Source organism: Equus przewalskii, chromosome 6 (assembly GCF_037783145.1).
Source record: "Equus przewalskii isolate Varuska chromosome 6, EquPr2, whole genome shotgun sequence".
NCBI lineage: Eukaryota > Metazoa > Chordata > Mammalia > Perissodactyla > Equidae > Equus > Equus przewalskii.
The window spans coordinates 15,942,862-15,957,612 of NC_091836.1; the positions used below are offsets into that span (position 1 = coordinate 15,942,862).

At 38.7% G+C, this 14,751-nt stretch overlaps 1 protein-coding gene across 6 annotated transcripts; it reads right to left on the bottom strand.

The window, feature by feature from the left end:
- Positions 1-644: 644 nt before the first annotated feature.
- On the bottom strand, positions 645-14,730 carry MSANTD4 (Myb/SANT DNA binding domain containing 4 with coiled-coils). 6 transcript variants are annotated; one of them, XM_070623047.1, is made up of 5 exons: positions 14,443-14,500; positions 13,434-13,616; positions 9,752-9,900; positions 3,452-4,069; positions 645-2,817 (listed from the first exon to the last, which is right to left on the bottom strand). In XM_070623047.1, exons 4-5 carry the CDS (start codon positions 3,911-3,913, stop codon positions 2,242-2,244), a joined length of 1,038 nt encoding a protein of 345 aa, XP_070479148.1. In that variant the 5' UTR covers positions 3,914-4,069; positions 9,752-9,900; positions 13,434-13,616; positions 14,443-14,500; the 3' UTR covers positions 645-2,241. The 6 variants fall into 6 exon arrangements, with proteins under 6 accessions (XP_070479148.1, XP_008509058.1, XP_070479151.1 ...); XM_008510836.2 differs by lacking the exon at positions 13,434-13,616 and having other exon boundaries at positions 14,497-14,688; XM_070623050.1 differs by lacking the exon at positions 9,752-9,900.
- Between the last annotated feature and the right edge of the window lie 21 nt (positions 14,731-14,751).

Consider the following 14,751-nt stretch of genomic DNA (forward strand, 5'->3'; position numbering starts at 1 on the left):
AGCCCTAGAAGATATTAAGCTGTTGCTGCTGCTTTTTTTTTTAAGTCTTTTATTTTTAGGAACCCAGGAGTGCTCCATCCAAAAATAATATTGGCTATCTTCATGATTACGTCTAAGACATTAAAATCTACTGATCTTAAAGCTTGCATTTAAGCAGCATTCTATAGTTTACATACCATTTTACTAAAAGAAAAAAGAGCTATGAAACATAGAATCACTGGTATCATTGCCCATTTTACAAAGGAGGAAATCAAATCAAAGGGCAAATTAAATGACTCACAAGCAGTAAGTGGCAAAGCTATAACAAGCTATAACACTTGTCACTACATCTACAAACTTTCACTACTCCTTCTTAGAGCTCTTATGCTAAAATCTTGGGTTACTTTGGTATATAATTTTTCAGGTATTTAGTTATTTAAACCAGTGAGGCACAGTTTCCTTTCTTATACAAATAGGAATAATGTGACTTGGCTTAAGGGCTGTTTTGAGGAGCAAATAAAATAATGTATGAAAAGCACATAGCACAATGCCTAATACAAATGTTAGGCCCCCTGCCCTCTCTCACCACAAGGCTCCCTTCCAGGCTTGATAACCTCAACCCTCATAGCACTGAGCATTACTTGAAATGATAAGCTTTCAGACAGTTAGTATAGGCAAATTTTATTTCTACGGTAGAAGCATTTATTTCAGCTATAGAAAAATAACACTATTTCAAAGTCAAGGGGACTAAGCAGAAGTGTACTTTTTCCTTGTATACTCATTCTCAAATATCACATATAGTTTCAAGACATTCTTAAATTAACAAGGAACAAATGCAGAATCAAGGTAGTTATCTGTCAACAGAAGAGGTGTTAAAGCTACATATGAGCCCTGGCAATCAGAAAATACAAAGTGATCTCGTGCAGGGATTCTCACCTTGAGTGTCACCTGGATTGTGGAAACAGCACCTTCAGGGGACTGAAGGCAGGTTAAGCAAGCCCTTGGTCTCAGCATAAATACCAAAGGGACCGAAGATACAAACTTTCTTCCTCAGGGAGAGGCAAAGACAAAATACACCACGACAGATGAGATCCGCCATTTACTCATTTCATGACTTCTCCGAGCCTTAGATTAAGGAATAATAATACATCTACTCTCAAGAATTGTTCTACAGATTAGGTCAGATAGTGTGCAATAGTGCTTCTCTAATTCATAACACACAGCTACAATCATTCTCCCCCCACCCCCACTGCCAAATAGCTGCTATTTTAAAAATCAAATAAGCACTCATTTGAGTTCAAGCTCATGGACTACTGGTACCATTTTTATATTGGTAGCATTTTTGCTAGTTTCAACCATCCACTAAATTAAGATTTCAGTACATGGTTGAAATGACAATTTTTGTATCTAAACTAAGACACTGAACTCAAAGAAAGGGAACTAAAGCTTAAAAAGTGTGTGTGCTGCTTCTAAAGCGACAGCTAGGTGAATGAACTGCTTTTCACAGTGACCTACTTTAGACAATCTCTGACGTTTCGTGTATTATTTTCTGAATCTCAGGTTATTTATAGATGGAAACATGGGAATAAAATATCTATTATCTTCATCACTTTCTATATTCAATACACTACACAGTAATGAGTCATAGTTAAAGTTTTTGGCCATTTAAGTAACTACCCACATAAATATCTGAGGTTTTAATACTCTGAAACTATAAAACCAAGCTATAGAGGTGCACAGTCAGGCTAGGATAGGGCTTCTCAACCTCAGTAATACTGACATTTGGGGTTGGTTAACTCCTTTTTGCAGGAGGCTGTCCTGTGCACTGCAGCATGAGACATCCCTGGCCTCTACCTACTACACGCTAGGAGCAACCCACCCCACCTCCCAGTTTTGACAACCGAAAATGTCTCCAGACCTTGCCAAATGTTTTCTGGGGGCCAAAATCACTCCCTAGTTGAGAACCCCTGAGCCAGAATTTTACATAGACGTAACAGTAAACTCTGAGTGCACAGATCATACAAGACTACATAACTGTACAATAGTTTCGGCTATAGTGTTTATGTTAGGGCACAGAGTTTTTATATCATAGACTACTCTAGCACACAGTTACCCACATACAACTATCTTTTTCCTATTGAAAACACTGACATTAAACAGGGAAAAAAAACCCACAGCTAATCCTGTAACCAATTTTAAATTACCTGATATAGAGAAAGACCTACGGTTTACCACCATTTGCTAAATGGAGACCTAGAGAAATCACTGCAAGTGTCCTTCCTTCTGAATCCGAAGTCTCTCTTTCTCCACTTGTAAGCGCTCCTTTTCAATCTGCAGCTTCTCCGATTCAAATTTCAGAAACTGCAGCCTATCTTTTTCCAGTTGCAAGCGTTCTCTCTCAAGTTTTAACTTCTCTGTTTCTATGTCCTGTGGCTGAAGTATGGACTTTTCTCCTTGACCAAGTTCGTTTTCCAATGACGGTTTCTCTGAGCTGACTATCTGTAACCTCAGCTTCTCCCTCTCAATCTGCAGCCGCTCCTTCTCCAGCTGAAGCCGCTCGTGCTCCAGGTCTAAATGCCGCAGCCTCTCCTTCTCGATCTGCAGGCGTTCCTTTTCTACCTGCAGTCTTTCGGCCTCGATATCCAGTCGCCGCTTTTCCAACTCTAGTTTCTGTTTCTCTATGTTTACAAGCAAATGGGGCTCATCATATGCAGACCTAGAGGGTGTTGAGTTCAGTGTAAAAAACTCATCAATGTGGGGAAAATCAGGAAGTTCATTTTCCCTTCTGGAATCTGGTATGACTGAGGACAGCATTTCTTCTTCCTCCTCAATCTCAAACTAAAGAAAAGAGAAAAGTAATTTTCAGTATTTCTTTTCTTTCTCTTTTTTTCTGCAGGGGAAGATTTGCCCTAAGCTAACATCTGTTGCCAGTGTTCCTCCTTTTTCTTCCATTTTCCCCCACAAAGCCCCAATACATAGTTGTGTATATTTGTAAACTGTTCTAGTTCGTCTATCTATGTGAGCCACTGACATATCATGGCTACTGACAGACAAGTGGTGCGGTTCCACACCTGGGAACCAAAGCCAGGCTGCCAAAGCGGAGTGCACCGAACTTTAACCACTAGGCCATCAGGGCTGGCTCTCAGTATTGATTTCCACCTCATGGTTACTAATTTATCTAAACATTTCCTAAAAGCTTTCTGTATTGTTTGAGCACACAAAACCATTTACTCTTAATTTTAAAAAATATGTACAATGAATTACTTGATGTCACTAATATATATAATTGAAAGAAGTATACTTAGCTGAGAAGAAGGAAATTAATGAAATAAAGAGGAAAGAAATGGAATGACTTTGCTATGTACTATTTTTAAGTTAGCTTGAAAATCTGAGAACTTCTTAACCATTTCTGGACTAGAATAAACTCCCACATCAGAAAAAATAAAAAGAGGGTTCATAGGCTAATACTTACTTCAGGACTCTGGGGATCTCTTTCTTCCTCTTCCACTTTGACCTCAGTTAAGGATCCACCTGGATCCCTGAAATCTGCCACATTTTGCCAATCAAAATTTGCATCACTTCGGAATCCAATCTTCTCATCTATCTCTTCAGTGAGAGAGTCATCTAAATCAGACGTGGGAAGGGGAAACCCTGACCCAACCAGCTTAATGTTCGCCTTCATCCTCTTTCTCTTCATAAGTGCTCGCCAGTCCAGGTACCTTCTTTTCACTTCCGTCCCCGTCCTCTGCTCGCCTTCTCCTACAGCATTCACACACTGCGCAATCTCCTCCCACGCCATTCGTTTCATCACGTTAATTGTTGTATTGAGCTGCTTGGAAAAAATCACTTCTTTCCTTTTTGTAATTTCTTTCAAAAGGGTCTGAGTTTCTTGAACACTGAAATTGCTTTTCCTTTTCCTTTTCAACTGCTTCATTTTTCTAACTTAAACGCAATTTTTACAGTAAAAGAAGATGTGAAAAAAATTTGAGGAATGCCACAAAGTACAGATATCAAGGGTGATGCCTTGTTGGCACTTTGTTTAAATCAGAGTTTTCCATTCATCTAGTAGCACAGGCAGGCGGGATAATTCCTAAAGAGAAAGAAGTCAAAATCAACCAACCTGCAACTTCTGCACTATACTTCAGCCCAAGAATAATTTTAAAAAACATAATTAAAAAAAAAAACAAAACCCTCTAAATATGGCTCAAAACTGCCTACATTTCTGTCTCTGCCAGCACCACCATTGTCCAAGCTACCATCTTCTCTCACCCAGCTGCTATAAGGGTCCTTGACTAACTGCCAGTATTCACTCTTGACCTACTCCCCCCTACTTCTCCCGCTCCTTTTCCCACTCTGCTCTCCCCAGTTCATCCTCTCCAATTACACTGGCCTCTTTCAGTCTCCCATTCTCGTCAAACTCTTCCCCTGTTCAGGGCTTTTGTACAGTTTCCCCTCCTTGGCCTACTTAATTCTTCCTCATCCTTCGACTCCCAGATTAGACATCTTGTTTCTCAGTGAAGCCTTTCTTGACAAGCCAAATTACTCTTCCTTGTCTAAATGTTACACTTGTGCTAATATACAGCTAAGAGTCTGTCTCTTCCCCATTTCACTAGAAGTTTCATGAGGGCAGCAACGTTTCTGCTCACCATGACCTCCCCAGGGCCTGGGAGAGTTTCTGGCACATGTCACATACCATTAACACTTTTTGAATGAATGAATGAGTCAAGTTGCCAAATTGACTACTAGGTTTGAGATGTCAAAAAGAAAAAAAATTTATCTCTGTAGAATAATGTTAGAGGAACACTGACTGTAGCCTTTGCTGGGCTACAAAATCAATAAAATTCAGAAACAAATTTGAGAGAGTGTAACCTGATCAAAGAAATAAAAACAACTTATATTTTACCACTTTTCAAATTAAACCTACACAGAAATTCTAAGCTTGGAATAAAATTTCCTGAAACACTGACAATACTGTAAGGATACAACGGAATTAAGAGAGTAGCATAAAAGTGGCAAGGATTTTTTCTCAGCCACTCTACCTAATTAATTTGATTTTTAAAATCAACAATTAAAATAGAAAAAATAATTTAGAATCCCTAAACCTTGCGAAGACTAATGCACCTTTCATGGTTTGCCACTGTAATTCTGTCCCTCAGTGCTCACCACATCCTCCCCTTCCCTCAGACCAACGACCTTAAACAGAAGCGCCTCACAGCACACGAAACAAGGCTGCATATTATATTTGTTTCTAATCAATACTTTAAATTATTTGCCTTTCTTTGAAGAATTTCTCAGTACTTTGTAATATCCTGGGCCATTTTAACTGCAGAATTGAAGACCACGATATAGGCAAGTAACTGTACTTGGAGTCTCCATGAAATAAATTTAAAATACTCATGTGGCAAAATCTTACTATAAATTCTGAGTGGGAAAGATCCTCTTGTAAACATTTCTTTTAGATGGTTTCTCCATCTACTGTTCTCCAGAATGTTTCTCCAACTTCCAGAAGACTCTCATAGTGTCATAGCATCAAAGAGGGTGTGCCCAAAACTTGTTAGAAAGGTAACTTTTCAGCCCCCACCCCAGACCAACTGAATCAGGAACTCGGAGGTTGGGGCCTAGCAATCTATGTTTCAATAAGCCCTCCAGATGATTCTATTGCATGCTAAGTTCGAAAACCACTGTGCTAGACCCACAGCAGTAAAACAAATGCTTCACACATCTCACTCCCCTGCATACCTTGATTTCAAGTCCTACACAAGTACATCTGACCGGCGAAATCAAAAGCACATCCGAATCCTTGTTACAATGGAGCTGGAAAATGGAGTTTTCCTGTTATCTAGCCTTTGCATTATGGAAAGGCACACTAGGAAGCTGGAAAAGATGTTGGGTGAGGCTTTTCCTTGCAAAAGATTTTAAAGTATGTAATGGAGAACAAAGGCTCAGAAAGAGCAAGTGATATATTCATAAACCATGTTTTCTGACTTCAGCTTCACTGCTAGAGCTGACTTTCCCACCCTTACAAAATGAGAAGGTAGGATGAGATTGCTAAAGTTCCTTTCAGTTCTTTCACTGTACGATCATAAACATTTCCTGCCAATATGAAGAAAAAATACCAAAGATCCATTCAGTTCCATGTTCTGTCATTTAATCCCCACCACAGCAGTGAATGTGAGATACCAGCATTTCTATTTATAAAACAAGATTCAGAGAAGTTAAATAATTTGCACATTACACAGCTAGTTAAATGACAGAACTTATATCCAGGTTCCCTTACGTCCTTCCACTTTATTAGCAGCTTGTGATACCTAAATCTTAGAAATGTGTTGGCTAAGGTAAGTTTTGAGATGTCTTTTAGCAGAAGATTTTAAAAAAGAGCAGACTCTCATCTCTGTGGAAAGTTTAGATAAGGGTCTACATATGGGCACTAAAACTCTTCAAAGCTTCAACCAGTTATATTTCACTCTACCATGGTTTCTTCTCTTAAATACTTTAATATCTGCCAGTCTAAAATTTTTATTAGTGTGAAAAATATTTCTCTGGTAATTGAAAATACAAATAGTATCTTCTACTGAAGCAAAAATACATCAATTGAGTAAGGCTAACTATATTTAATCATAAAATGTACAAATCTTTTCTATCATTGGTTGAGCCTTTTCTCTTTAAACTTAAAGGTAGATGCAGATTCCTTATTTCGAAACTCTAATAAAAAAGTATTTTTTATCATTTCACTAAACTTTAATGCAATTTCTCCATTTCAAGTTTCCAGTAATCTTTGTTCAACTAACTTTGTATGTATGTAGTAACATCACCAAAAACATGCCCATCACTACATCTTTTTGTTTCTAATCATTCATGTGGAATAACCATCTACTGAACTGTCACTTGCTGCTGAAATGGAGGTCAGAGAGAACTAAAAATTCAAAAGAGAAGAAAATGAACTCTCAAGAAATCACTGTCAATTTCACATACCCGCAAAAAGGGTACAGCATGAAACAACAAAAAAAGATGGCAAGCAAACTATTCCTAAAGTGGGCTTCCAAAATTTCTCGAGACAGTTGATAATAAAACTGAAATCCACTCAAGTGGAATGTATAATCAGTGGCAGCACTTCTGATCTGGTTCTAGGCAAACACTGCCCTTAGAGCCAAACATAATCCTCTTGTCACTAGAGTATAAGCAAACGTATTCATAAATTAAAACATCATCAAAAGAGGCAGTGTGTGTAGTGATTTTGAGCACAAATTCTGCAGTCACACTGCCTGGGTTAGAATCCTGGCTCTGCCACTTCCTACCTGTGTGGCCTTAGCTACTTAACCTCCCTAGGTACAATTTCACTTGAAAACAATGTTACTTCACAGACATACCATACGGATTAAAGGATTTAGTACAATACTGAGATAGTTCCTGGCACACACTAAGAAAGTTAAGTAAGTTTGATATTATTACAACAAAGGCAAATCTTTACATAATTTTGACAAAGGAAACAGAAAGGTCACAAATATTGGTATTGTTCTAGTTTTCAGGTCAAGCGGTAGGTGCATCGGTCTTTATTTTTATGCTTCATAACATATATGCTACATTGGGGTGTATTGGAGCCTGCTGGAGGGAGCTGGCAAAAGTCAACTGTGCATCTCTCTTCCCAACTCCATATTCAGAGATGGCACGTTGGGAGCTAGAAACTGGCCAAGATGGCGGTATTTACACCACAGAAATGGACAACTGTTGCATACTAGAACTTCTTTTTTTTTTTGAGTGGTCAGGGAATGGGTTAACTAGCACACTTACAGCTACATTTTTTTGCATATTTCAAATATTACCAGATAAAAATTAAGGAAATGGGGAATGTTTTAACATTTGATCTCAAGTCAGTTTAGTGAACATTCTAGAAGACTTGTAATTTTAGAGGATCACATTTAATTAACACTCGGGCCTAACATTCCTTAGGTAATTCAAGTTATCAAATGAGCTGGGCAAGTATTCTGACTTCCTCTCAAGGCAACTGAAGAACACTTATGAGGTACTATATTTATAAGCCACACAAAAAAGAATTGAAGCAAACTGATTTATACATCATTAAACCAGCCCAAATATCCTTCTCCTTAGTTGCTACATTGTAGCACTCTCTTCAGAGAATTAGTGAAGTCAAAGTTCAGGTTTGGCTTTTTCCTTCCTCCACCATCTGCTCCACCACTCTGAGGATCTGGGAGATGGCAGCCCACCTGCTCCAAAGACAGTATGTTCAGTACAAACACTGTGCCTAACAAATACAAGCAGGTAAAAATACAACTTAAAGTAAGAAGGTGATTGGAGGATGGGAAAAAGAGTAGAAAATTAAACAGAAAATAACCCAAGGTGGGTAAGCCGGCAAACTGAAACTTCTATGGGCAAAGCATATGTTTAAAAGAAAAAGGCAGCTCAAGTCACTATCAGCAAGAAGCAGTTTTTGAGATTAAAAGAAGACTTTAGGTAAACTACCCACCCAGTAACTATGACAAAGAACATTAACAGTTAACAAGTTACACAAAATTCTGCAAAAAAAATTTTAAGTAAACAAGCTATGTTGCTACTTAGGCAGTAAGGACCAAGGATGAGCAAGTTATCAAAGACATTCTAAAAATGGAATCAGCATGTTAGACGTCCTTATAAATAGAACAGAGAGCTAAAATTACATCAAATTCCATACAGAATTAAATATTTACAACACCTTAAGGATGACTTTTTGTTTCTAAAGATATAGAATATTTCAGACTATTTAAATAGTAGCTTCTTGAACGTAGAAACACTATCATATTTTAAAGGTAAAACCATGGTAAAAATATAAATATTCATGAATAAGGGATTGGATAAATAAAATATATTACAGCCACATAATGGGATATACGCGATAAATGCCATATTAAAGTACGAAGAAGGCTTAGCACAACATTATTCCTGTGTAAATGCTAGAGTTAATGCAAGCCAACGAAACTGGAAGGGAAACGTGTGTGTATGTCTATGGGTGTTCACACACTCAAAAAAGATCAATTTTCCACTTAGGAACATTTATAGTCAGAAGATGCTATGCTCGACAAAGGTTCACGCACTCTGTGTGCCGCCAACCCCCAGCTCTAGGGACCCCGTGTGCAGTCATCTCTGTCTTCAGCCATACAGCCATTTGTTAGCCCAGAGCACGTGCATTTTATTTTACTTTGAGGTGATTAACATTATGTTAAAAATATACTTCTAGAGATTTTAATTATGGAAAAATACATTTTTTTAAAGTCCCATAAACCCAATACCCACAAATCTCTATTCATCTGAAAAAAAGGCAAAATACACGTGGTTAGAAAAGCTAAATAAAGGTACAAAATGAAGTGAAAATCTCTCTCCACCACCAATGTAACTAATATTAATAATTTCTTGAGATTCTTTCTGGAAAATCATATGTTTAAAATAGCATACATGTATTTAACACATATTACACACAATTACATGAATATATATTAATTCCATTCACATACATTAATTAAAAAACAGTGACTGTTGAAAATGTTGAGATGTCAAATTATAAAAAAGTGCAAGAGACTTAAGTGAAAATAGAAAAATGAGATGTATATGAATGATTCTAAAGGACAAAGGAAGAGACAAAGAGGGAATCATGAATGTAAAAAGTTACCAGCCGCTACAATGAAAAGTAATCAACAAGAGATGAAGAAAAATTAAGAAATTGAAAAAAATTCTGAAGATGTTGCTAGAGCAGTGTCTCTCAAACTCTGTATAAATGTATCACCTGGATTCTTGTTAAAACGAGATTCTGATTCAGTAGGCCTGGAGTGGGGCCAGTGATTCCACATTTCTGACAAACTCCCAAATGATGCTGATGCTGCTGCTGGTCCTCGGACTCTATCTTGAGTAGCGATGGTCTACACTAGAGCAGCACTGTCCAACAGAAATATATGACCCACAAAAGCAACTTAAAATTTTCCAGTAGGCACAGTAAAGCAAAAATGAAACAGAACAAAAAAAGGTGGAATTATTTTTAGCATATTTTATTTAATCCTATATATTCAATATATTATCATTTCAGTATATAATCAATATAAAAATTATTAATGAGGGAGTTTCCATTCTTGTTTTTTCCACTAAGTCTTTGAATCCAGATATATTTTACAGTTACAGCATATCTCATTTTGTACTAGCTGCATTTCAAGAACTCAACAGACATATTAGTGCATGTCTACAGCACACTGAAATCACCTAGAGAATTTTTAAAAATACCTATCTCTGACCAATTAGAACAATCTTTGGAAGAGGGCCCGGCATTGGGAGTTTAAAAAGTTCTCCAGTAATCTTCAGCATTCTTACCACACACACAGAACTAACTATGTGAAGTGATGGATGTGTTAATTATCTTGATCTTGGTAACCATTCCACAATGTATTACGTATATCAAATCATAATGTTGTAAACTTTAAATGTATACAATTATATTCGGGAATTATTCCTCAACAAGGTTTATAAAAAAACAACCTCTCCAGGCGATTCTCATTTGCAGTCGGGCTTGAGAAGCACCCTGCTAGAGAATCAGTGTTAAAAGTTTACTTGCTCAAATGTGTACAGAGAAGCAAGGTGGAGTGCAAATGTGGCTAAGACATTTCCCTTCAGAGATCATCAGGAAAAGGCCTCATCTGCCACCAAAGACTTACAACCTAGACAAAGCTGTTCTCTTTTTGGAAAAATATGCCCAGCAGAACATTATGTTGGCTGGAAGAATATGCCTAGTTGTAAAGACCAACTCACACTCCTACTTGTTGGCAACACATCAAAGGAATACAAGTCAATTGAGACTTAAGAAGAAATGGAATGCTCTCTCTTTGATTCTCAAATCAAACTTTCTTATAAGTAGAAAGTCTTTAGAGCCCTACCCATGTCTTTATTAGAAAGAATTAGGACTGAATTGGGAGTATACATCAGGAACATTCATTATTAGATTAAGTAATTAAGACACACTGCTTCATTCAACAAATACGTAGTGAGTGCCTAAAACCTTTCAAGGGCTTTCCACAGACTTAGGAGGTAAATTTACTCTCTCCATTCTTTCTCTCTCCCTGTTACAAACTCTATCTGAACATTACCTATACATCTTCATATCTACCTTTGCCAGTCTTATCTGTCACCTCCAATTCTAACCCCCAACCTACTTTTCCCAAACCACACTCTCCAGCGCACAGTACCAGTCATTCTGAAATTCCTCTAAATTCTAGGTCAGCCCTGTCCAATAAAAATATAATGAGAGTCACATATATAATTTTAAATCCTCTAGTAGCCACATTAGAAAACTAAGGAAAAACAGGTTAAAATTAAGATATATTTTAACCTAATATATCAAAATATTATCATTTCAATATGTAAAGAATATAAAAAAGTAATTAAGGTATTTTACACTGCTTTTTTGTGCTGCTTCTTCAGAATCCAGTGGGCATTTCACACTACACTTTACAACTCAATTTGGACTAGCCACACTTCAAGTCCTCAATAGCAATATACTGCTATTGACTACTGTACTGGACAGCACAGTTTCTAGTTTTCTTGATCCCTGGCTTAAGAGTATCATAGATGTACTCCTTTAGCATCTTCCCAACTCCCATGGTCTCTGTTCTTTTGTCTGGCCAATGACTACTCATCGACAGCGCTAGACGTAACCATCTGTTCCTGGACACCTTCACTGTTCCCATTCATCTAAGTGTAACACCCTTGCTACACACATGTTCCACTATCATGCTGTATTATAACGACTTATTTTACATGAGGAACAATAAGGGATCAAAGATGAACATATTAATCTTGCTATCAAATAATTTATTGTCTAGTAAAACAGTTACGCATAAAAAATTTCCATGAAAAAAATCCTAAGGGAGACTGTAAACTGCAAGCTGTGAATACAGACTACCTAGGCGTGTATGTTAATTCCACCACTTACTAGCTCTGTGATCTTAAGCAAATTACTTAACTTTTTAAACTTATTTCCTTATCTATAAACAGGAAAAAGAATAGAATAACACTCCTGATGTTTTGAAGATTAAATGAGATAATCCAATTAAGAAGTTTACATGCATAAGACATAGTAAGCCCTCAACAAATATCAGCCATTATCCATTTCCCAGTACAGTGTCTGGACACGGTATGTGAATATATGAAAAGTGCAACAAGAGAAGTACTAACAAAATACCCTCAGTTTTCAGAAGGAGAAATCTTTGATGGGATCAAGGAAGGTTGTGAGACGAACTAAGCATTTGATTCAGGTCTTATAAAACAAATAGACTAAAGAGGGACAGCAATAAAGGGGAGAAGCACAAGGAATTAAAGCTGGAAAACTAGGTTGGGGCCACATCTCAGCAAATCTTTAATGCTGATTTAGTAAGACCCTATACTTTGTTTAAAAACTTACTGCAAGAGACAAATATAACTGTGAAAGTTCACTTTTTTTTTTGAGGATTAGCCCTGAGCTAACATCTGCTGCCAATCCTCCTCTTCTGGCTGAGGAAGACTGGCCCTGAGCTAACATCTGTGCCCATCATCCTCTACCTTATATGTGGGATGCCTGCCACAGCATGGCTTGACAAGGGGAGTGTAGGTCGGCACTCAGGATCCAAATGGACAAACCTCGGGCCACCGAAGCGGAATGTGCAACTTAACTGCTGCACCACTGGGCTGGCCCCCAGAAAGTTCACATATTTTTGAAACTCAAGCAGGTTACGTTTTACATGGAGGCAATGTTTACTGTAATAACAGACACACTATAATATATAAAATGTAGGTATATAATAATAAACATTGATTGCAGTTGTCAAGAGAATCCTAATTTATGCAGACATCCATCATCAGATTTTGCCGCTTTTAGAATCTGAGATCAATTTAGTAAATGGATTGTGGTAAACTTATTGGCACATGGCAGAAATAACAGGCCTTTTAAAACTATGCCTGAATCAATATATTTTTAGAATTTTGGCAGCAGTTGTTACTTGCATGTCCTATTTCTTCTCAACAATTTGTAACTCCATACCTCTATCTTACAAAAGTGGTATTCCTTTGTCCCTAACTGTTCTATGCTACACTGATGAAGGATTTCACTGACAAAATGCACTTTAATACACATTTTTAATCTCACTGAAATTGATATTGGCATGTATCTTGGATTTCCAGTCAGTCACAGCTTAACTGTGAAAATTTTTGACATTTTCTGATTAACGTAAGAAAGTACTAAAATCAATGCACCTTAAGTTGAAATTTGGTAGTTATGCTTGCAAGGATAGAAGCTATGTTTCCAGGAACGTTGTTTTTTTCCCCCACGTTTTGGTGCTCATATAACACAGCTTGGGTTTTCTGTTATCCATTACCCAAAAATTTACTCAAATATTTATTGAGGTCCTACATGGCACGCACATATTCTTGGTGCTGCGGATATAACTAACCTCAAAAAGTGTGAAAAGATGCCATTTTAGATGTCAAATACTATTCCTTTTTATATCGGTTGTCTTCCTTGTCTTTACAGGAGGGTATTCAGTAGTTGCAACCTCTAAAAATCCATAGATCTTCCATGTCCAATCACAGAAAACAGCCATTTCCTTGAAATCCTGTCTCAGAATCACTCTTTACTGGTTGGAAATAGGTATGATAAGTAGTTCACTTACGTAATCCTGTTAAGATGAGGTACCACCAATGACATACTATAACTAGACAATTTTTTTCAAGGACTAACCCTTGAGCATGAAGTTCCTAAAAACTGCGTGATAAGACAGAAGGAAAGGATCTGAGGATAATCAGGCAGTGAATCCTGGGTCCAAAATAATTGTTAGGTAAATTCACTAGGCTGTTCAAGAAACAAAGCATCACAAAATCTACAAACTTCCCCCAACCTGCACCCTAATCTATTTAAAGTTTCCCCCATCCCACCACGCCACCAGTCTTAGAGGAAATTCACTTCCCTGCCAAATGGGATGCTCTTCTCTAAAACTTGAGCTAGGTAAATAACTAGTCTATTTAAGGTTCGCCTGTTATCAGATTAATAAAGTACCTCGGACTCCCTCCCCGCCGCTTCCTTTGAGACCGCCCTGTAATGGCCCCTGGGAAGAATCGAGGCCGACAGAATTCCCGGGAGGCCGCCCAGGAGCAGGGGGCGCGCACCTGACTCGGCCACAGAGCAGCGGCTGAACCTAGTGGGAGATGGGGCAACCTGGAAGGAGATTCCTCTCTCTGGATGTTAAATTGGAGTCCCAACTGGGTGCCCAGAAACTTCCGCAGCCTTTTTTCGGCGGCCTGGGCCCTCCACACCCTCCCTGGTCCGGCGGTAGCCGCGACTGGTACTTCTCCCCAGCGACGTAGTCCCGCGACGCCGCAGAGCCAGGGCCAAAGCCGGCAGCGCGGGGGACGGGCACCTGCCACTGACCTCGCCAGGACCCTCCCCGCTGCGAGGGCACCCACCGTCCGCGAACCCACCGCCACCCTAACCGCCTCCTCCGGGACAGAACCGCTCACCTGCGACCCCAGCGGCACCTCCGCCGGTCGCCCGTAAGTGGGGGTAGGAAAAAAGATGCTTCGTTGATTCCCCGCCCACCGACTTTGCCCGCCCCCCTGCCGGCAGCCATTGGCTAGCGCGGCTGCCGCTCGTTTGATGCGGCTCGTCCATTGGCCTGGAGGTTATTGCCATTCTGGCTGAGAGCCCGCCCCAGGTCTGGCCTCACAATGGGAATCGAGTCCCAAACCGGTTCCGGGTTAGTGCCCTGGAATTCC